The 23924-nt window shown below is 46.6% G+C and overlaps 2 protein-coding genes across 2 annotated transcripts; both read right to left on the minus strand.

Annotated features, from left to right (window-relative positions):
• Window positions 1-7193: 7193 nt before the first annotated feature.
• Window positions 7194-11452, minus strand: LOC124046794 (synaptojanin-2-binding protein-like). Its single transcript, XM_046367550.1, has 4 exons — window positions 10610-11452; window positions 8950-9086; window positions 8339-8434; window positions 7194-7566 (listed from the first exon to the last, which is right to left on the minus strand). Exons 1-4 carry the CDS (start codon window positions 10839-10841, stop codon window positions 7414-7416), a joined length of 618 nt encoding a protein of 205 aa, XP_046223506.1. The 5' UTR covers window positions 10842-11452; the 3' UTR covers window positions 7194-7413.
• Window positions 11453-11604: 152 nt separating this feature from the next.
• LOC124046792 (galectin-3-like) lies at window positions 11605-17383 on the minus strand. The gene is made up of 6 exons (XM_046367546.1): window positions 17225-17383; window positions 16877-16891; window positions 15988-16764; window positions 15469-15557; window positions 13342-13516; window positions 11605-12851 (listed from the first exon to the last, which is right to left on the minus strand). The coding sequence occupies exons 2-6, from the start codon at window positions 16886-16888 to the stop codon at window positions 12696-12698; spliced, it is 1209 nt and encodes a 402-aa protein (XP_046223502.1). The 5' UTR covers window positions 16889-16891; window positions 17225-17383; the 3' UTR covers window positions 11605-12695.
• Between the last annotated feature and the right edge of the window lie 6541 nt (window positions 17384-23924).

Genomic DNA, 23924 nt, shown 5'->3' on the forward strand with positions numbered 1-23924 from the left:
CTTTCTCCCCTCTCTCTCCAGATGAAATCTCGCGTCTTGTGACGGCCGGCCGCCCAACAACCTGCCCGCTTGACCCTATCCCCTCCTCTCTTCTCCAGACCATTTCCGGAGACCTTCTCCCTTACCTCACCTCGCTCATCAACTCATCCCTGACCGCTGGCTACGTCCCTTCCGTCTTCAAGAGAGCGAGAGTTGCACCCCTTCTGAAAAAACCTACACTCGATCCCTCCGATGTCAACAATTACAGACCAGTATCCCTTCTTTCTTTTCTCTCCAAAACTCTTGAACGTGCCGTCCTTGGCCAGCTCTCCCGCTATCTCTCTCTGAATGACCTTCTTGATCCAAATCAGTCAGGTTTCAAGACTAGTCATTCAACTGAGACTGCTCTCCTCTGTATCACGGAGGCGCTCCGCACTGCTAAAGCTAACTCTCTCTCCTCTGCTCTCATCCTTCTAGATCTATCGGCTGCCTTCGATACTGTGAACCATCAGATCCTCCTCTCCACCCTCTCCGAGTTGGGCATCTCCAGCGCGGCCCACGCTTGGATTGCGTCCTACCTGACAGGTCGCTCCTACCAGGTGGCGTGGCGAGAATCTGTCTCCTCACCACGCGCTCTCACCACTGGTGTCCCCCAGGGCTCTGTTCTTGGCCCTCTCCTATTCTCGCTATACACCAAGTCACTTGGCTCTGTCATAACCTCACATGGTCTCTCTTATCATTGCTATGCAGACGACACACAATTAATCTTCTCCTTTCCCCCTTCTGATGACCAGGTGGCGAATCGCATCTCTGCATGTCTGGCAGACATATCAGTGTGGATGACTGATCACCACCTCAAGCTGAACCTCGGCAAGACGGAGCTGCTCTTCCTCCCGGGGAAGGACTGCCCGTTCCATGATCTCGCCATCACAGTTGACAACTCCATTGTGTCCTCCTCCCAGAGAGCCAAGAACCTTGGCGTGATCCTGGACAACACCCTGTCGTTCTCAACCAACATCAAGGCGGTGGCCCGTTCCTGTAGGTTCATGCTCTACAACATCCGCAGAGTACAACCCTGCCTCACACAGGAAGCGGCGCAGGTCCTAATCCAGGCACTTGTCATCTCCCGTCTGGATTACTGCAACTCGCTGTTGGCTGGGCTCCCTGCCTGTGCCATTAAACCCCTTCAACTCATCCAGAACGCCGCAGCCCGTCTGGTGTTCAACCTTCCCAAGCTCTCTCACGTCACCCCGCTCCTCCGTTCTCTCCACTGGCTTCCAGTTGAAGCTCGCATCCGCTACAAGACCATGGTGCGTGCCTACGGAGCTGTGAGGGGAACGGCACCTCAGTACCTCCAGGCTCTGATCAGGCCCTACACCCAAACAAGGGCACTGCGTTCATCCACCTCTGGCCTGCTCGCCTCCCTACCACTGAGGAAGTACAGCTCCCGCTCAGCCCAGTCAAAACTGTTCGCTGCCCTGGCCCCCCAATGGTGGAACAAACTCCCTCACGACGCCAGGACAGCGGAGTCAATCACCACCTTCCGGAGACACCTGAAACCCCACCTCTTTAAGGAATACCTAGGATAGGATAAGTAATCCCTCTCACCCCCCCCCCCTTAAGTTTTAGATGCACTATTGTAAAGTGACTGTTCCACTGGATGTCATAAGGTGAATGCACCAATTTGTAAGTCGCTCTGGATAAGAGCGTCTGCTAAATGACTTAAATGTAAATGTAATGTGTTCTCAACTGGCCTACCTGGTTAAATAAAGGTGTTCTCAACTGGCCTACCTGGTTAAATAAAGGTGTTCTCAACTAACCTACCTGGTTAAATAAAGGTGTTCTCAACTGGCCTACCTGGTTAAATAAAGGTGTTCTCAACTGGCCTACCTGGTTAAATAAAGGTGTTCTCAACTGGCCTACCTGGTTAAATAAAGGTGTTCTCAACTAGTCTACCTGGTTAAATAAAGGTGTTCTCAACTGGCCTACCTGGTTAAATAAAGGTGTTCTCAACTGGCCTACCTGGTTAAATAAAGGTGTTCTCAACTGGCCTACCTGGTTAAATAAAGGTGTTCTCAACTAACCTACCTGGTTAAATAAAGGTGTTCTCAACTGGCCTACCTGGTTAAATAAAGGTGTTCTCAACTGGCCTACCTGGTTAAATAAAGGTGTTCTCAACTGGCCTACCTGGTTAAATAAAGGTGTTCTCAACTAGTCTACCTGGTTAAATAAAGGTGTTCTCAACTAGTCTACCTGGTTAAATAAAGGTGTTCTCAACTAGTCTACCTGGTTAAATAAAGGTGTTCTCAACTAGTCTACCTGGTTAAATAAAGGTCTTCTCAACTAGCCTACCTGGTTAAATAAAGGTGTTCTCAACTGGCCTACCTGGTTAAATAAAGGTGTTCTCAACTGGCCTACCTGGTTAAATAAAGGTCTTCTCAACTGGCCTACCTGGTTAAATAAAGGTGTTCTCAACTGGCCTACCTGGTTAAATAAAGGTCTTCTCAACTGGCCTACCTGGTTAAATAAAGGTAAAATAAATAAAATAATAATAATAATAATAATTTTAATTTAACATACACTATTCTAGACCGATGTGTTTGGTCTGGTATTGTTCAGCTTTTGATTAAATGAAACCTTGACAATGAATTTGTACCGTACGAAACTGAATCAGGTGAACTTTACTGTGGAACAGAAGAGATACTGTTGACTCAGAGACATACTAGTGCACTGAAAACAGTTGGAATGACTGTTCACTGAATGACTGTAATCTCTGAATGCACTGAATGACTACACTGAATGACTGTAATCTCTGAATGACTGTAATCTCTGAATGGCTGTACACTGAATTACTGTAATCTCTGAAGTAACCAGGTTTCCATCCAACCGTTTAAAAGCGGATTAATTTACCTGACGCAGTTAAAAAGTCATGACATGGGGCTTAACGTAAACAGGAAATGGCGACAGATGGTGGAATCTTTTTTTTTTGTCTGTAGAATTAATTATGCAAGAAATAGCCCTGGAAACACCTTCAAATGTTGACATAGAAACAAACATGGAACAGGGCAGCTTATTTCTGCTGACATTTCATCTATTTTCATTCTAGCTTGATAAATTGTTTAATGGACAGTGTGTAGAGAAGTGTAAACCCAGAAAGGTTATAAGACCACAGTAATCGATCAATTCAATCAAATCAATGCCATTTGAGAGGTGATATTCTATACTCAAGTAAACACACAGTCAAGTGTCCCAATAGCCTGGGCCAACCAGAGGCCTATATACCGAATGATTATATAGCCTGTACATCAATTGGCTCCAACTCAGCGGCTGGCTAGCAACCCAGTTGGGTGTCCCGACTCCAGGCTCGTTTCCGAGGAGACGCTTGAACAGTCTAAAATGTACATGACAATGATTCACGCTGGTGCACGACGCCAATCCAACAAGACCCCCCGATCATCATGAAACAGACATTACTCCAAGTGCAACTGTCCTGAGCTCTCTTTATTGGCATTCGTAGGATAATATAAAATGTACTTATTTTTGCTTCATACAAGGTCAGTAGGGTGACGACACACACCTATATACAGATAATACAAAATACATGGAATGTAAATGTTAAACATCAACCATGATTGAGTCCCAAATGGCACCCTATTCTCTACATAGGACTCTGGTCAAAAGTAGTGCACTACTTAGGGAATAGGGTGCTAATTATGACAAAAAAAAAAAAAGGATTTCTACACAATCCACCCCTCCATTAGTGATTGGATGAGCTGCAGGACTGCTAAACATCCACTAGGTGGCAGCATCGGGCCTTTAGGATTAAATGAAAGGCTTCATATGGCTTTCAAAACAGCATCAAACTGTCTGTTTTAAAAGTCATATTTGTTTGAAAGTCACATCATTTTGTTTTCCTTCTTTGCAAACAATACTAAAGTAGATAAAGCGATAATTGTCCCTTTTTCCATAAAAACTATTCGCTGCTGTTAATGTGTAAGTGATGCACACCACATGGATTAGATTAACAGAAAATAATAATTTAAAAAATGTTCGTTAGATTAACAAATAACACAAGCCTCAATGTGAACCTGGAAACATTTAAAATAACATTTCTCTTTTAGGGACACACATTAGTGACATAGTCCAGACAGATATAAAACATGTCTCTCCTACTTTACAACAGGGACAGCATAACCGTCATCACTGTACATTCTAATGAGACGCCTGATTTATATAGTAGCCTGATGATGCCAGTTTGTGCCATCATGTCAACTCCTTGTCACACCAAACAGTTTGTCTTGATAGGGACAGCAGTGGAGTAGGCAAGAGCACAAACAGATCTGAGACCAGGCTATAGAATGAGACAGCAGATCTGAGACCAGGCTATAGAATGAGAGAGCAGATCTGAGACCAGGCTATAGAATGAGACAGCAGATCTGAGACCAGGCTATAGAATGAGACAGCAGATCTGAGACCAGGCTATAGAATGAGACAGCAGATCTGAGACCAGGCTATAGAATGAGACAGCAGATCTGAGACCAGGCTACAGAATGAGACAGCAGATCTGAGACCAGGCTATAGAATGAGACAGCAGATCTGAGACCAGGCTACAGAATGAGACAGCAGATCTGAGACTAGGCTACTATGTTCACAACACATCACTGATTCAACATCCATCACGAGCCTCAATGTGACGAGTCTGAACCACCTCTCAACCTCAAACACCACAAGCTCAAATGTTATCTTTACACATATAGAGCTACTCAACCTGAAATGATTCTGGTACAATTATAGAGACATTTTAACCACAGGAGGGACAAAACATAAACATAAGAATTATGAAATCAAAACACAGGGCTAATTTGCATCTGTACAGACGGACAAATCAAAACACAGGGCTAATTTGCATCTGTACAGACGGACAAATCAAAACACAGGGCTAATTTGCATCTGTACAGACGGACAAATCAAAACAGAGCTAATTTGCATCTGTACAGACGGACAAATCAAAACACAGAGCTAATTTGCATCTGTACAGACGGACAAATCAAAACACACAGCTAATTTGCATCTGTACAGACGGACAAATCAAAACACACAGCTAATTTGCATCTGTATAGACGGACAAATCAAAACACACAGCTAATTTGCATCTGTACAGACGGACAAATCAAAACACAGAGCTAATTTGCATCTGTACAGACGGACAAATCAAAACACAAAGCTAATTTGCATCTGTACAGACGGACAAATCAAAACACACAGCTAATTTGCATCTGTACAGACGGACAAATCAAAACACAGTGTACCAGTGAGTTCTCAGCCTACTGTCTCACCAAAAAAAACAGATCAGCCATTCAGTTACAAAGGCTACTCTGAGTGACTGAACACAACATGGCCTTTCAGTTTCCAAAAACACCCTGTAAGAACAGGAAACTGGTGAGCAGGCAGGCCCCTTGAGTGAGTCAGGCTCAACCTCTGACCTAGAAAACTCTACAAATAAATCTCTATCCTGACAGAGAACGATATCTTTGGGATAAATAAGCCAAGTCCTTCTGTCTGAGGAGCACAGCTCTGCACAGCAGAGGGAATGCCATGCGCACATCTTTTTAATTTATTTGTACAATTACAAAGTTCTCATTATCTAGTCGGTGTTATTTATACCTGTAGCAAGAAAGTCAAGTTTAGCATTTTGGTAATCACAAAAAAAATATATGTATATACAGTACCAGTCAAAAGTTTGGACACACCTACTCTTTCCAGGGTTTTTCCTTATTTTGACTATTTTCTACATTGTAGAATAATAGTGAAGACATCAAAACTATGAAATAACACATGGATTCATGTCGTTACCAAACATTTCTTGAATTTTTTTTAAAAATAAACTTAAATCAACATAAATTTTATATTTTAAATTATTCAAAGACAGTCACTCTTTGCCTTGATGACAGCTTTGCACACTCTTTGGGATTCTCTTAACCAGATTCATGAGGAATGCTTTTCAATTAAACAGGTGTGCCTTGTTAAAAGTTGATTTGTGAAATTTCTTTCCTTCTTAATGCATTTGAGCAAATCAGTTATGTTGTGATATGGTAGTGGTGGTACACAGAAGGTAGCCCTATTTGGTAAAAAACCAAGTCTACATTATGGCAAGAACAGCTCAAATGAAGCAAAGAGAAACAACAGTCCATCATTACTTTAAGACATGAATGTCAGTCAATCTGGAAAACTTCAAGAACTTTGAAAGTTTCAAATGCAGTCGCAAAAACCATCGAGCTCTATGATGAAACTGGCTCCCATGAGGACCGCCACAGGAAAGGAAGACCCAGAGTTACCTCTGCTGCAGAGGATAAGTTCATTAGAGATACCTGGCTGTCATGAGGACCGCCACAGGAAAGGAAGACCCAGAGTTACCTCTGCTGCAGAGGATAAGTTCATTAGAGTCACCAGCCTTAGAAATTACAGCCCAAATAAATGCTTCAGAGTTCAAGTAACAGACACATCTCAACATCAACTGTTCAGAGGAGACTGCGTGAATCAGGCCTTCATGGTGGAATTGCTGTAAAGAAACCACTACTAAAGGACACCAATAATAAGAAGAAGAGACTTGTTTGGGCCAAGAAACACAAGCAATGGACATTAGACCAACCGCTGTGTCTTTGTGAGATGCAGAGCAGGTGAACGGATGATCTCCGTATGTGTGGTTCCCACCGTGAAGCATGGAGGAGGAGGAGGTGTGGTGCTTTGCTGATGACCCTATTTTTTTTAGAATCCAAGGCACACTTAAACAGCATGGCTAGCACAGCATTCTGCAGCGATACGCCATCCCATCTGGTTTGCGCTTAGTGGGACGATCATTTGCTTTTCATCAGGACAATGACCCAACACACCTCCAGGCTGCGTAAGGGCTATTTGACCATCTCAATTGGGTTGAGGTCGGGTGATTGTGGAGACCAGGTCATCTGATCCATCACTCTCCTTAGTGATGGATCAGATGACATGGTCTCCACAATCACCCGACCTCAACCCAATTGAGATGGTTTGGGATGTGAAGGAAAAGCAGCCAACAAGTGCTCAGCATATGTGGGAACTCCTTCAAGAATGATGGAAAACCATTCCAGGTTAAGCTAGTTGAGAGAATGCCAAGAGTGTGCAAAGCTGACAAGGCAAAGGGTGACTACTTTGAAGAATCTAAAATATATTTTGATTGGTTTAACACTTTTTTGGTTACTACATGATACCATGTGTCATTTCATAGTTTTGATGTCTTCACTATTATACTACAATGTAGAAAATAGTCAAAATAAAGAAAAAAAACCCTTGAATGAGTAGATTAGTTCAAACTTTTCACTGGTGCTGTATATTTTCTCTTGGGGGGGGTTCAATCCTAGGTTTTGCTTTTAAAAATGCATTGGAGGAGAAAGATACATAGGTTTAAAAATGCCTCCTCAGTTGTGGTTGGAAGCGCATGAAGAGGACAGTAACGGCTGCAGCAGCTCCCAGGACGGCCACAAGTATTCCCAAGGAGGAGACAGACGAGCCCCCGTCAGGTCTGGAACTGGGGGGACCATTCATGACCATGGTGGGCTGTTGGGAAAGAGGGACTACTTCACTGGCAACAAAGTGACATGTTACAACACATCAGAGTGTGTTCAATAGGAACGAAAAGTGAAACGGGGAAGGTTTTATTATTTTGAATGACGGCCTGGGAACAGTGGGTTAACTGCCTGTTCAGGGGCAGAACGACAGACTTGTACCATGTCAGCTCGGGGGTTTGAACTTGCAACCTTCCGGTTACGAGTCCAACGCTCGAACCACTAGGCTACCCTGCCGCCCCTCCACTCTAACCACTAGGCTACCCTGCCGCCCCTCCACTCTAACCACTAGGCTAACTCTAACCACTAGGCTACCCTGCCGCCCCTCCACTCTAACCACTAGGCTACCCTGCCGCCCTCCACTCTAACCACTAGGCTACCCTAAACCACTAGGCTACCCTGCCGCCCCTCCACTCTAACCACTAGGCTACCCTGCCCCCTCCAACCACTCTAACCACTAGGCTACCCTGCTCCACTCTAACCACTAGGCTACCCTGCCGCCCCTCCACTCTAACCACTAGGCTACCCTGCCGCCCCTCCACTCTAACCACTAGGCTACCCTGCCGCCCCTCCACTCTAACCACTAGGCTACCCTGCCGCCCCTCCACTCTAACCACTAACCACTCTAACCACTAGGCTACCCTGCCGCCTCTACACTCTAACCACTAGGCTACCCTGCCGCCTCTACACTAACCACTAGACTACGCTGCCGCCCCAGGCGGATTGAGAAGGTCCAGACGAGTGAAAAAGGAGCCCCCACTCACCCTCTGCTGTACTCGTAGCTGCACATCCTCTCCTGCTGACCTGAAGAGCTCCACAGCAGCACTGTGTGACAGGTTCTCCAGCTTGTGGCCATTTATCTACATAAAGACAAAACAGAGCTTAATACATACTAATGTGATCAAATACTAGGCCTAAAGTAGACTGTACCACGATAAGTTCATTTAGGATCTCCCTTCCAGAGATAAGACTGGAGTCTTCTGCAGTAGATGGCTAAAACCTCAAGCATAATACACATTTTCCCCAGATAAATAAATTAATCAAATATAGTCTATCGATTCAAACATCACATTCCTCCTCCTAACCCCTCTGCTCCCCAAACTAGTCCACTAGTCGGCTCTCTAGCGGTTGAGCTAATGGGGCGAGGTTTTCTGCTCCCAAACTAGTCCACTAGTTGGCTCTCTAGTGGTTGAGCTAATGGGGGCGAGGTTTTCTGCTCCCCAAACTAGTCCACTAGTTGGCTCTCTAGTGGTTGAGCTAATGGGGGCGAGGTTTTCTGCTCCCCAAACTAGTTGGCTCTCTAGTGATTGAGCTAATGGGGGCAAGGTTTTCTGCTTGACAAACTCAAAAATTGAAAGTCCATCTTTATCTTTACCGCCAATATCTTGTCTCCTTCTTGTAATCTTCCATCCAACGCTGCAGCGCCATTCTGTTTGATTTTGGCCACATAGATCCCACTGTCATTCAGAACATACTGCTGGTCCAGACCTCCCACAATGTTAAACCCCAGACCTGGAGAGAGAGAGGCAGTGAGAGAGAGAGTGTGAGAGAGAGGGAAGCGAGAGAGGGGGTGAAGAGAGGGAAGCGAGAGAGGGGGTGAAGAGAGGGAAGCGACAGGGGGGGTGAAGAGAGGGAAGCGACAGGGGGGGGTGAAGAGAGGGAAGCGACAGGGGGTGAAGAGAGGGAAGCGAGAGGGGGGTGAGAGAGGGGAAGCGACAGGGGGGAAGAAGAGAGGGGGTGAAGAGAGGGAAGCGAGAGGGGGGAAGGAGGGAGATGGGGGGTGAAGAGAGGGGGAAGGGGGTGAAGAGAGGGGGAGGGGGTGAAGAGAGGGAAGAGGGGGAAGAGAGAGGGAGAGGGGGAGGACAGAGGGAAGGAGAGGGGGAGGACAGAGGGGCGATGAGAGGGGGAGGGAAGGGAGAGAGGGAAGGAGAGAGGGGGGAGAGGAAGGGAGAGGGGGGAGAGGGGAGGAGAGAGGGGGGAAGGGAGAGAGGGGGAGGGGAGTGAGAGGGGGGGGAGAGGGAGAGAGGGGGGGGAGAGAGGGAAGGGAGAGGGGGGAGGAGAGGGGAAGGAGAGGGGGGGAGGAGAGAGGGAAGGGAGAGAGGGGGAGGAGATAGAGGGAAGGGAGAGAGGGGGAGGAGAGAGGGAAGGGAGAGAGGGGGAGGAGAGAGGGAAGGGAGAGAGGGGGAGGAGAGAGGGAAGGGAGAGAGGGGGAGGAGAGAGGGAAGGGGGAGGGGGAGAGAGAGGGAAGGGGGGAGAAGAGTACAGTAAGTGAAAGTGAAAGTTAAACAGCCTACTGATAACTGTCTGGATATTGAAAGAAGGAGAGGCCATAGAGAAATATAAAGCTTTCTAGTTCTATGGGGAAGGCAATGTAACTATGGTAATGCAGCCAGTAGTATATGTTGCAGACGGGTCCTGAGAGATGTGGACTAGAAGTCGACCTCTAGTGTGGACTGAATGGAAAGTCTGCCGATTACAATGTTGGCATCTATTTGGGACAAAGTACAATCATAACCACTCCAATAATAGCCTATAAAAATGCCCTTCCATGCAGTCAGGCTTCTTGTCATGTCGTAAAGTCATGTCATAAATAATGTCGTAAAGTCATGTCATAAAACTTGTGAACAAATGGTTCTGAGACAAAGATTTGTTAAGTACAGACACTTTTTACGGCTAAAATCTGACTTAAAATATGGGTAGGACAGGTAACTAATACTACCGTACAGGGATCGGATTGTCACTTCGGATTAGCTGAGAAATGCTATTGCGACAACATTGAATGAGTAAGAGGCTATCAGCTAACTAACATTAGCTAACTAGTTGCTTGATCGATTTCCATTTGGCTCAGTAAACTACAGGTGGAAAACTCAATATTCAAGTTCAAGTTGCAACCTATTTGCAATGACCAGATTAGATACCAAGTTGACAAAAGTTTAATTTAAAAATAAAAGACAAGCCAGCTGAGCTACCTAGTTAGCCAGGCCATCAGTTTGCAAGCTAGCTAGCTAGGTAGCTGTCAGGAGATATTTTCTTACCTTGTGGTCCTCTTTTCAGCTGTACACCCAGCACTGTAGGCGCAGTATACTTTGCTGACCCGTTCATGATGTAAGGAAATCCCAAAGGCCAAGCTAAATAGCTGTTTTTTGGGGAGAGGGGCGAGGTAGTTAATAAATGTGAAGGTGAACTCATGCAGGAGTTGTGTGTGTCTCTCTGCCTGCCTCGTCCTCTTCCTACCCTCTGATGAACTACACTTCCCAGACGGCTCATCAATCTACTGCTCTACTTATCATGACTTTTGATTGAACCAACCAGAAATGTTTCTATCGGTCAAGTGCACACAGGAAACAAGAGGTTTCCAAAAGTGCAATGCAAGTGAGTTATGTACTATAGCCACTACTCCTAACACACACACACAGTGTATTTTTGGCACACCAGAATGACATACATTTTCCAATGACACGCTGCGTGGTGTGTACGTTGGATTTATTTAAAGGTATGCGTCAAAACTATATGCGTAACGAAGGCTTTGACAGAAAGGGTAGCAGAAGGTGAATGTTGAACATGTGTTGAACACAGATACCCAGATTATGCTGCGTAATAATTTTGCGCATTGACCCTGTGTCCCGATGCGTAAAGAAAAGGAAAAACAGCTTGTAACAACCAGTGGTTCTCAACCTGGGATGTAATTCACTAGGAACCAAAAGGACAAAACGGAGCGGGACCTAACTAAATGTGTCCAATAGAAACTAGTTTTTTTGCAAAACGTTTTCCATTCGGAGTGAACGATTTCCATTGCAAAACGTTTAGAACTAATGATTACACCCCTGGCCTATCCACAGGGCGTATTCCTTATGAATGAATGCTCATTAGAATATCACAAGGCATAACTATCAGCGCTCAGGTTTCCCCACCCGGTACAGATCTAGGATCAGCTTCTCCTCCCCGAATCCTTTAATGGGTAAAATCCACAAACTGACCCAAGATCAGCATCTAGGCAGTTTCTGAAAAAGAAACCACTGATAACTAGTCATAGAATGTATCAGCTCTCTTCATTCTTTATTGACAAAACTTCATTTTGAAAATAATACTTAAGTCTTTGGTAACATCTACAAAGTGATACATTGATTTAGCTACGACAGTTTACGTTTCATTTTAGCTGCAGATCTGACTACTTCATAACATTTAACGGACCTTTAAAAATCGGCAAGACCTAGAGGATTAATACTGTAAAATGTCTAAACACATGTTACGATCTTGGCTAAATGAACCCTAGACCAGTTTACAGTCCACAGAGGCTCTCTCTCTATCCTTCTAGTCCATGTCCATTCAGTCTTGCAGACAGCATTGCAACAGAATAAAGTGTTTCAAAGCAAAAGCTACACGGATGTTCAGTCCATTGGTTACACACACAACATGCATCATAACCCTGAAAGGCTCATTTGTAATTATAGACATACAAAAACAATATACAGTCTACTTTGCTGCCGTCATGACAACATTGTGAAATGCTAAAAGGACACGCCCCCCTTTGTCCTTGAGACATTTCATGCAGAATAAATATGGTTACGTTCCCTAGAACTGCCGTTAAAAAGCAGATACCTCCTTCTCCGATACCGTTACATAGCCTAGTTCCTTGCCCTCGTTTGTATAGATTACTACCACGTTTTAAATGACACAGTCAAATAATTAGATCTCTTTTTTTTTTTTTTTACCTATAGCCTACAGGACATGCTGTGTAGGGCTTTTCACACCACGGAGCTAAACCGAGCCGGGCCTGGTTACCCATCCGCCACAGCTGCTGGAACCATGCTAGCTAGCAGTTTGGTTCAGCACGGTAGTGTGAAAAGAGGTATGTGAGCTGCACCGCCCCCATCCAGATCATTGGCCACAGTGTCAGTCAGGTGAAGTGAACTGGACTTTACATCCCAAATGGCACCCTATTCCCTATGTAGTGCACTACTTTTGACCAGAGCCCTATGGCACCTTATTCCCTATGTAGTGCACTACTTTTGACCAGAGCCCTATGGCACCTTATTCCCTATGTAGTGCACTACTTTTCTTTGACAAGAGCCTATCGGAATGAGGTGCCATTTGGGACTGGGCGGTAGTCTCTCTGGAGTGTTAGATCATGCTTGGGGCCACGCTGTAGAGAGTGACATCCCCCACCACACGTAGCAGGGTGACGTCCTCAAACCCTCCGGCTCTGTGCTCATACTCCAGACAATGGTTCCCGTCCACGGCTACTTTAAACGAGTCCTCTTCCACTAGCACCTTCAGCTGCAGGGAGGGGGGGGGGGGCAGTCACAATAACAACAACTCAGAAATTAAATAACTGTTTGTGTTCAAATACAGAACTTTAAAAATTTAAAATCTTTAATAGTGACAGATCTTTGTCAGAAAAATGTATTAGAGATTGTCATTCATTTAATTTACAGTATAGGTAAGTGATTATCTGTAGTTGAGGTCACAGTACATCTATATAAGTAATGTCACTACTTTACATTTACGTCATTTAGCAGACGCTCTTATCCAGAGCGACTTACAAACTTTATTTGTAATGGTTGACTTTCTCATTTTACACACATAACAACACCAGGGGAACCCATCCCTGCTCAATACTGTACCTCAAAACACCAACCCTCCCTGCTCAATACTGTACCTCAAAACACCAGGGGACCCCAACCCTGCTCTGCCCCAACCCTACTGTACCTCAAAACACCAGGGGACCCCATCCCTGTCCAGGAACACCAGGGGAACCCTACTGTACCTCAAAACGTTGTCCAGGAACGAAGGGGAAGCCTCCGTCTCTCTCCTCTGGACCCCAACACCCATCCAGGTGGGAGTTACGGACAACCTGTTGTTCATAGAAACGAGGGTTGAGGTGGAATACAACCTCTTCATCGTCCTCCTCGTCCTCTTCTTTTAAAAAGTCAACATGGAACCTGGAATAAAAAAATAAAAAAATGTTTTCATTTATCATCACCAATATACATAAAGACCATGCATTTGACTATAGATAAGGAGTATGAATGGATATACAGGGCCTTAGGAAAGTATTCAGACCCCTTGACTTTTTCCACATTATATTATACATTACAGCCTTATTCTAAAACAGATTAAATATTTTTTGGCCCCCTCATCAATCTACACACAATACCCGATAATGATAAAGCAAAAACAGGTTTCAGACATTTTAGCTCATTTATCAAATAAATTAAACTGAAATATCACATTTACAAGAGTATTCAGACCCTTTACTCAGTACTTTGTTGAAGCACCTTTGGCAGTGATTACAGCCTTCAGTATTCTTGGGTATGACGATACAGGCTTGACACACCTGTATTTGGGGTGTTTTTCCCATTCTTCTCTGCAGATCCTCTCAAGCTCTGTCAGGTTGGATGGGGAGCGTCGCTGAACAGCTATTTTCAGGTCTCTCCAGAGATGTTAGATTGGGTTCAAGTCTGGGTTCTGGCTGGGCCACTCAAAGACATTCAGAGACTTGTCCCAAAGCCACTCCTGCGTTGTCTTGCCAGTGTGCTTAGGATCGTTGTCCTGTTGGAAGGTGAACCTTCGCCCCAGTCTAAGGTCCTGAGTGCTCTGGAGCAGGTTTTCATCAAGGATCTCTCTGCACTTTCCTCTGTTCCTCTTTGCCTTGATCCTGACTAGTCTCCCAGTCCCTGCCGCTGAAAAACATCCCCACAGCATGATGCTGCCACCACCATACTTCACCGTAGGGATGGTGCCAGGTTTCCTCAAGACGTGACGCTTGGCATTCAGGCCAAAGAGTTCAATCTTGGTTTAATCATACCAGAGAATCTTGTTTCTCATGGTCTGAAAGTCTTTAGGTGCCTTTTGACAAACTCCAAGCAGGCCATCATGTGCCTTTTACTGAGGAGTGGCTTCCGTCTGGTCACTCTACCATTAAGACATAATTGGTGGGGTGCTGCAGAGATGGTTGTCCTTCTGGAAGGTTCTCCAATCTCCACAGAGGAACTCTGGAGCTCTGTCAGAGTGACCATCGGGTTGTCTCGGAGCTGTACGGACAATTCCTTTGACCTCATGGCTTGGTTTTTGCACCAATAAATATAATTTACCACAGGTGGACTCCAATCAAGTATAAACATCTCAAGGATGATCAATGGACACAGGATGCATCTGCTCTCAATTTCGAGTCTCATAGCAAAGGGTCCGAATACTTATGTAAATAAGATATATCTGTTTTTTTTAATTTTTAATACATTTGCAAACATTTCCAAAAACCTGTTTTCACTTTGTCATTATGGGGTATTGTGATGTCATTATGGGATATTGTGATGTCATTATGGGATATTGTGATGTCATTATGGGATATTGTGATGTCATTATGGGATATTGTGATGTCATTATGGGGTATTGTGATGTCATTATGGGATATTGTGATGTCATTATGGGATATTGTGATGTCATTATGGGATATTGTGATGTCATTATGGGGTATTGTGATGTCATTATGGGATATTGTGATGTCATTATGGGATATTGTGATGTCATTATGGGATATTGTGATATCATTATGGGGTATTGTGATGTCATTATGGGGTATTGTGATGTCATTATGGGGTATTGTGATGTCATTATGGGGTATTGTGATGTCATTATGGGGTATTGTGATGTCATTATGGGGTATTGTGTGTCTGATTGATGAGGATGTTTTTTTTTTATTGAATCCATTTTAGAATAAGGCTGTAACGTAACAAAATGTGGAAATAGTCAAGAGGTCTGAATACTTGCTGAAGGAGCTGTACATAAAGACCAAGGAGCGGAATGAATGTGCAAATGAATGAATGAATGAACAGATAAATGAATGGATTAATTCATGAATGGATGGATGAATGGTGTGTGTGTGAGTACCTACCTTTCTCCTCCAACAATGGGTTCCCCTACAATGGTGATCAACAGCCTGGACATGATGCCAGCATGGAGAGGCAGTTCGTACGGCACCGGCTGAAACAGACGTTATATATACCTGACATGTCGTCATCATCAGATGCACTACCGGAAGTGTCTCCGGAATAATACAATAACAGGTGTGAACTGTCTTATCAACATATCTAATGTAAAAGTGCACATTTTAAAAGATACCACAGTACTTCACCCTAATTACTGCACTGGAAAAGCACCATATAAATCCAATCAATTGTTATTATTAGTTACCACGTCCAGAGTGGTCAGTAGTGACACTAAAACATAGCCCTCAGACCAATATAATGCTATTGCAGTATCTAGAATATCAACATCATTTTTTCCCCCCAGCAAATCCTTAGCCTGATCCACCATCCTGACCATTGCACTCAGTGTAAGCTGGTGAGATCGGGATGATCACACAAGGCTAGAATGCAAATGTGTAGTGTTTTAAAATCATGTATTTACTCACCAACATGCCTCCTGGAGCTGCCGATCCCCCGTATGGTCCCATGGGACCTGGACCGAAAGAGCCAGGGTGACCGGGCTGGGGAGGGAAAACTCCACCGCCCCCAGGACTCCATGATCCAGGGGGGATTGGAGGGAAGGCCCCACCAGGGAACCCAGGAAAGGTGCCTCCTCCAGGGGGGAAGGCAGCTCCTGGACCTCCAGGCCCATACATCCCCCCACCAGGCTGGGCTCCTGGGTAAGGCACGTTAGGATAGGGTCCTGGGGGTGCTCCAGGGCTAGTCTGGAAGGGTTCAGATGGGTACTGCATTGGGCCTCCAGGGAAATGACCAGGGGTCCCACCAGGGGGGAACTGTCCAGGGAACTGTCCCGGTGCTCCGGGCCCGGCTGGGTACTGTCCAGGTGCTCCGGGCCCGGCTGGGTACTGTCCCGGTGCTCCGGGCCCGGCTGGGTACTGTCCCGGTGCTCCGGGCCCGGCTGGGTACTGTCCCGGTACCCCTGGTCCGGGCGGGAACCCACCGGGGGCAGAGGGAGCTCCAGGATACTGCCCTGGGGCTCCGGGACCAGAAGAGAACGGTCCTTGGCTTCCAGGGTACTGCCCTGGGGCCCCTGGACCAGACTGTGGCCCCCCAGGGAATCCCCCAGGAGCAGAGGGCTGTGTTGGGGCTCCAGGAGCTGCACCAGGCCATCCTGGGTTAGTGGGAGGAGGAGGGGCGGCTGGGTTGGGGTTACTCGCTTTCTCAGCTTGGCCCGGGACATCGTCCGCTATGGCATCTGCCAGCTGCATACCAGAAAGGAACTTTCATTGGTACCATGATCGTCCACCAACACATTTACCAGCTTAAATAAAAGGTATACATTGATGATAAACTTGATTGACAAAAATAACTCACCGAGAAATCCATGTCCTGAAAGGTAATGGGGGTAATATAAAGTTGTTAGGTCTGAAGCTAACCATTAGACCATCACTTGACATATAACAGGCTGAAGTAGCTAGTTAGCTGGCTAGCTATCACAAGCTACCTAGCTATAAGCTTTTTATTCAACTCCATGGATTACAGGCTGGTTAGTGTTGCACACATGCAGAAAGCTAGAAGCTAGTGGCTCGATGTACACTTACATAGTTAACTAGCTAGCAAACACTAGCTAGCTAGCTGATTAGACATATTTATAATGTTCAACGATCAAAGTACAATCAAGACATGTTTTAAAAGTACGGTAGCTAGATTATTCAACGTTACCTCGACAAACAAAAAAAAAAAAGAGGGACGTCTTTCAACAAATCCTAAAGTTAGACACAAAAAAAAAAGAATGTACCAAGGTTGAGATTAAAAATTACTGTACGAAAACTCCCGAAGGGAAATGCACAGTCTGCACACGCCCCGAATTATGACGTCACCGGGTGGAACCAAATGGGCGCGTTCCAGAGTCACATGCATTTCCTTGAATTGAAGCCGACATGTTTCCCATGCCAATAAAGCCCTTGAATTGAATTGAAGATTACCGCAGAGTAACATTTTTTTTTTTTTAAGAATAAAATAAGTAAATCTACCTTTTTTTTTTCCCCCCCCCTCAACTTTATATGAGTAAAACTCAATTAGTACAGTATGAAATGATGCGAAAATATGTCAATTGAAAGATTTGCGTGGTGCGGTATACTGTTTTGTTCGCTGGAGATCACGTGTTTCAGTAAACTTGGCTTCATAGTCATGGTTATCAACTGTACCGCAGAAATGGAACCTAAATCACAGAATATAGATGTTGTGGTGGCAGCTGCAGAGATGTACGAGATTTTACTGCAGATGAGGTGTGTTGAATGATAGTGTTCCGTAGTGATGTGCGGATTGACTCATAACTCGCCGATTAGCAGGGGCGGGCGGATTTAGGGCCAGTAATATTGTGTGGATGACATGGCGGGTTGAATAAAGACAAAACTATACCTTTAAAAAATCCACCTATGAATAATTATTGTGCATTTTATATCTGTAGCCTACATTGAGGTTTTTCTTTAACTATTTTAGGTTATCTGGCAATGGTGCATAAGCTTTAGAGCCAAACTGTAAACACTCCAAATACGACACTCGCCAAATGGGAAGAAGAAATTAACATCGATCCACGGACGCTAAAGTGGCAATGTCGGAGATGAATTCAATAATAGAAAAGCTGCGAAATGCAGAGTTGAAAATAAAGAGAAGGCAGGCCCAGAAAAGTAATGTTTGGAAAAGAGCATTAGTGAGGTCGGACATTGATGTTGTTCGATTAGGCCTGGCTTGCAGTCTGCATAACAATTAATTCCAAAGGTCTTTGATGGGGTTGAGGTCAGGGCTCTGTGCAGGCCAGTCAAGTTCTTCCACACCAATCTCGACAAACCATTTCTGTACAGACCTCGCTTTGTGCACGGGGGCATTGTCATGCTGAAACAGGAAAGGGCCTTCCCCAAAACTGTTGCTACAAAGTTGGAAGCACAGAATTGTCTAGAATGTCATTGTATGTTATGCATTAAGGTTTCCCTTCACTGGAACTAAGGGGCCCGAACCATGAAAAACAGCCCCAGACATTTATTCCAGTGTAGTACACTATTACGTGATTAGTACTATATTATGTGATTACATCCTAAAGTGTAGTACACTATTATGTGATTACATCCTACAGTCTAGTACTCTATTATGTGATTACATCCTACAGTCTAGTACTCTATTATGTGATTACATCCTACAGTCTAGTACTCTATTATGTGATTACATCCTACAGTCTAGTACTCTATTATGTGATTACATCCTACAGTCTAGTACTCTATTATGTGATTACATCCTACAGTCTAGTACTCTATTATGTGATTACATCCTACAGTCTAATACTCTATTATTTGATTACATCCTACAGTCTAGTACTCTATTATGTGATTACATCCTACAGTCTAGTACTCTATTATGTGATTACATCCTACAGTCTAGTACTCTATTATGTGATTACATCCTACAGTCTAATACTCTATTATGTGATTACGGACGGGTCCTCTGAAGGAGACAGGAGAGGACGGGTCCTCTGAAGGAGACAGGAGAGGACGGGTCCTCTGAAGGAGAGAGGAGAGGACTGGTCCTCTGAAGGAGACAGGAGAGGACAGGTCCTCTGAAGGAGACAGGAGAGGACAGGTCCTCTGAAGGAGACAGGAGAGGACGGGTCCTCTGAAGGAGACAGGAGAGGACAGGTCCTCTGAAGGAGACAGGAGAGGACGGGTCCTCTGAAGGAGAGAGGAGAGGACAGGTCCTCTGAAGGAGACAGGAGAGGACGGGTCCTCTGAAGGAGACAGGAGAGGACAGGTCCTCTGAAGGAGACAGGAGAGGACGGGTCCTCTGAAGGAGACAGGAGAGGACGGGTCCTCTGAAGGAGACAGGAGAGGACTGGTCCTCTGAAGGAGACAGGAGAGGACAGGTCCTCTGAAGGAGACAGGAGAGGACATGTTCTCTGAAGGAGACAGGAGAGGACATGTTCTCTGAAGAAGACAGGAGAGGACAGGTTCTCTGAAGGAGACAGGAGACAGGAGAGGACAGGTCCTCTGAAGGAGACAGGAGAGGACAGGTCCTCTGAAGGAGGAGAGGAGAGGACAGGTCCTCGGAAGGAGAGAGGAGAGGACAGGTCATCTGAAGGAGAGAGGAGAGGACAGGTCCTCTGAAGGGGACAGGAGAGGACATGTCCTCTGAAGGAGAGAGGCAAGGACAGGTCCTCTGAAGGAGACAGGAGAGGACAGGTCCTCTGAAGGAGAGGGGAGAGGACAGGTTCTCTGAAGGAGAGAGGAGAGGACAGGTCATCTGAAGGAGAGAGGAGAGGACAGGTCCTCTGAAGGAGACAGGAGAGGACAGGTCCTCTGAAGGAGACAGGAGAGGACAGGTCCTCTGAAGGAGAGAGAAGAGGACAGGTCCTCTGAAGGAGACAGGAGAGGACAGGTCCTCTGAAGGAGACAGGAGAGGACAGGTCCTCTGAAGGAGAGAGGAGAGGACAGGTCCTCTGAAGGAGAGAGGAGAGGACAGGTCCTCTGAAGGAGACAGGAGAGGACAGGTCCTCTGAAGGAGACAGGAGAGGACAGGTCCTCTGAAGGAGACAGGAGAGGACAGGTCCTCTGAAGGAGAGAGGAGAGGACAGGTCCTCTGAAGGAGAGGATGGGGTCGTCTCTAACAGGGTGTGGAGTTGACAGGTCCTCTGAAGGAGACAGGAGAGGATGGGGTAATCTCTAACAGGGTGTGGAGCTGACAGGTCCTCTGAAGGAGAGGATGGGGTAGTCTCTAACAGGGTGTGGAGCTGACAGGTCCTCTGAAGGAGAGACTGACTGGTTACTGTGGTGAATCGGAGCCGGGGGCAGACTGACTGGTTAGGGTGGTGAATCGGAGCCGGGGGCAGACTGACTGGTTTGGGTGGTGAATCAGAGCCAGGGGCAGACTGACTGGTTACTGTGGTGAAATGGAGCCAGAGGCAGACTGACTGGTTACTGTGGTGAATCGGAGCCAGAGGCAGACTGACTGGTTACTGTGGTGAATCGGAGCCAGAGGCAGACTGACTGGTTACTGTGGTGAATCGGAGCCAGAGGCAGACTGACTGGTTACTGTGGTGAATCGGGCAGACTGATTGGTTAGGGTGGTGAATCGGAGCCAGGGGCAGACTGACTGGTTAGGGTGGAGAATCGGAGCCAGGGGCAGACTGACTGGTTAGGGTGGTGAATCGGAGCCGGGGGCAGACTGACTGGTTCCTGTGGTGAATCGGGCAGACTGACTGGTTAGGGTGGTGAATCGGGCAGACTGACTGGTAAGGGTGGTGAATCGGGCAGACTGACTGGTTAGGGTGGTGAATCGGGCAGACTGACTGGTTAGGGTGGTGAATCGGGCAGACTGACTGGTTCGGGTGGTGAATCTGAGCCAGGCGCAGACTGACTGGTTAGGGTGGTGAATCGGAGCTAGGGGCAGACTGACTGGTTAGGGTGGTGAATCGGACCCGGGGGCAGACTGACTGGTCGCTGTGGTGAATCGGAGCCAGGGGCAGACTGACTGGTTAGGGTGGTGAATCGGGCAGACTGACTGGTTAGGGTGGTGAATCGGACAGACTGACTGGTTAGGGTTGTGAATCGGGCAGACTGACTGGTTAGGGTGGTGAATCAGGCAGACTGACTGGTTAGGGTGGTGAATCGGGCAGACTGACTGGTAAGGGTGGTGAATCGGGCAGACTGACTGGTAAGGGTGGTGAATCAGGCAGACTGACTGGTTAGGGTGGTGAATCGGGAAGTGACATGTTGGACTTTTTATATTGACACTGGATCACGTGCAGTGCTAGGTTGTAAAGAGACGGACCTCATCAGTCTAGTGTTATCAGGGACCACATCGGTGGAGACAGAGAATGGACCTCATCAAGCTAGTCTTATCAGGGACCTCATTGGTGGAGACAGAGAATGGACCTCATCAGGCTAGTGTTATCAGGGACCGTATCGGTGGAGACAGAGAATGGACCTCATCAGGCTAGTGTTATCAGGGACCTCATTGGTGGAGACAGAGAATGGACCTCATCAGGCTAGTGTTGTCAGACACTCTGCGCTGTCCAAAGGAGACACTCTGCCCTGTCCAAAGGAGACACTCTGCCCTGTCCAAAGGAGACACTCTGCCCTGTCCAAAGGAGACACTCTGCCCTGTCCAAAGGAGACACTCTGCGCTGTCCAAAGGAGACACTCTGCGCTGTCCAAAGGAGACACTCTGCCCTGTCCAAAGGAGACACTCTGCCCTGTCCAAAGGAGACACTCTGCGCTGTCCAAAGGAGACACTCTGCGCTGTCCAAAGGAGACACTCTGCCCTGTCCAAAGGAGACTATCTGCCTTGTTTAAAGGAGACACTCTGCCCGGCCAAAGGAGACACTCTGCCCGGCCAAAGGAGACACTCTGCCCGGCCAAAGGTGACACTCTGCCCTGTCCAAAGGAGACACTCTGCCCTGTCCAAAGGAGACACTCTGCCCTGCCCTGTCCAAAGGTGACACTCTGCCCTGTCCAAAGGAGACACTCTGCCCTGTTTAAAGGAGACACTCTGCCCTGTCCAAAGGAGACACTCTGCCCTGTCCAAAGGAGACACTCTGCCCTGTCCAAAGGAGACACTCTGCGCTGTCCAAAGGAGACACTCTGCGCTGTCCAAAGGAGACACTCTGCCCTGTCCAAAGGAGACACTCTGCCCTGTCCAAAGGAGACACTCTGCCCTGTCCAAAGGAGACACTCTGCGCTGTCCAAAGGAGACACTCTGCCCTGTCCAAAGGAGACTATCTGCCTTGTTTAAAGGAGACACTCTGCCCGGCCAAAGGAGACACTCTGCCCGGCCAAAGGAGACACTCTGCCCGGCCAAAGGTGACACTCTGCCCTGTCCAAAGGAGACACTCTGCCCTGTCCAAAGGAGACACTCTGCCCTGCCCTGTCCAAAGGTGACACTCTGCCCTGTCCAAAGGAGACACTCTGCCCTGTTTAAAGGAGACACTCTGCCCTGCCCTGTCCAAAGGAGACACTCTGCCCTGTCCAAAGGAGACACTCTGCCCGGCCAAAGATAGGCTGGAGATGCCCGTTGCCACACAGAAGACTGATACCGGATTGACACCAGGCCTGCTGAAGGTCCTACACTAACAGCTGGCCCTTAAGGAGACGATCAGTGAAGAGGAGATGCAGCAGAAGCGGAAGTGTCTGTGTCTTCCCTCAGAGCAGCTGGACACTCTGCCCTGTCCAAAGGAGACACTCTGCCCTGTCCAAAGGAGACACTCTGCCCTGTCCAAAGAAGACACTCTGCTGGCCCTGGGGAACTTCAATGTCAACATCCACTGGATGCAGTTCTTCGCTCTGGGCAGCAGCGCTCTGGGCTGCAGCGCTCTGGGCTGCAGCGCTCTGGGAGGGACCATCATCAGAACCCTGAGGTATGTGTGTGAGATCCTGACAGGGAATGAGGAGGGTGGAGCGGAGAGAGGATCCCCTTTGATTCGTTCGTAGGGCTGTACACTTACCTGGCCCACCTGGATGGAGAGATCCCCCAGGACCAGATAAGACAGCTCCATAAGCAGCCTGTAGGAGTTTGTCACCAAGCAGAATGGGATGATTCAGCTGGCCAACTTCTACAGCTGCAAAAACAAACAAAAAATGATAATAGGAGAGATTGAGGGAGAGACGAAAAGAACAGGAAAGAGCAGGAAGAAACAGAGAGTAGCAGGAAGAAACAGAGAGTAGCAGGAAGAAACAGAGAGTAGCAGGAAGGAACTGAGAGTAGCAGGAAGAAACAGAGAGTAGCAGGAAGAAACAGAGAGTAGCAGGAAGGAACTGAGAGTAGCAGGAAGAAACAGAGAGTAGCAGGAAGAAACAGAGAGTAGCAGGAAGGAACTGAGAGTAGCAGGAAGAAACAGAGAGTAGCAGGAAGGAACTGAGAGTAGCAGGAAGAAACAGAGAGTAGCAGGAAGGAACAGAGAGTAGCAGGAAGGAACAGAGAGTAGCAGGAAGAAACAGAGAGTAGCAGGAAGGAACAGAGAGTAGCAGGAAGGAACAGAGAGTAGCAGGAAGAAACAGAGAGTAGCAGGAAGGAACAGAGAGTAGCAGGAAGGAACAGAGAGTAGCAGGAAGGAACAGAGAGTAGCAGAAAGAAACAGAGAGTAGCAGGAAGAAGCAGAGAGTAGCAGGAAGAAACAGAGAGTAGCAGGAAGGAACAGAGAGTAGCAGGAAGGAACAGAGAGTAGCAGAAAGAAACAGAGAGTAGCAGGAAGAAGCAGAGAGTAGCAGGAAGGAACTGAGAGTAGCAGGAAGGAACTGACTTTACTACTTATTCTACAAATAAATACTATTCTCTAAAAAAAACAATGTTTTTTTAAAGTCAGAGTATGTTTTAGTATTTTCTTGTTAATACCTGCGTTCTGTTTTGTATGATGTAACAATGTAAATTGTTGATCTGT

The sequence above is a fragment of the Oncorhynchus gorbuscha genome, linkage group LG10 (genome assembly GCF_021184085.1).
Source record: "Oncorhynchus gorbuscha isolate QuinsamMale2020 ecotype Even-year linkage group LG10, OgorEven_v1.0, whole genome shotgun sequence".
Taxonomy (NCBI): domain Eukaryota; kingdom Metazoa; phylum Chordata; class Actinopteri; order Salmoniformes; family Salmonidae; genus Oncorhynchus; species Oncorhynchus gorbuscha.

Bases quoted from the DNA above. Each gene is read 5' to 3' on its own strand.
- LOC124046794 (XM_046367550.1), bottom strand. From the start codon at position 10,841: ATGAGCCGTCTGGGAAGTGTAGTTCATCAGAGGGTAGGAAGAGGACGA. The intron at 8,435-8,949 runs GTAAAGATAAAG...GTCTTTATGTAG, and splicing joins AAGGAGACAAGATATTGGCG to ATAAATGGCCACAAGCTGGA. The intron at 7,567-8,338 runs GTGAGTGGGGGC...CTTTCCCAACAG, and splicing joins AGCTACGAGTACAGCAGAGG to CCCACCATGGTCATGAATGG.
- LOC124046792 (XM_046367546.1), bottom strand. The intron at 13,517-15,468 runs GTAGGTACTCAC...TTTTTATTCCAG, and splicing joins CCCATTGTTGGAGGAGAAAG to GTTCCATGTTGACTTTTTAA. The intron at 12,852-13,341 runs GTACAGTAGGGT...CCCTCCCTGCAG, and splicing joins TTCCTGGACAACGTTTTGAG to CTGAAGGTGCTAGTGGAAGA.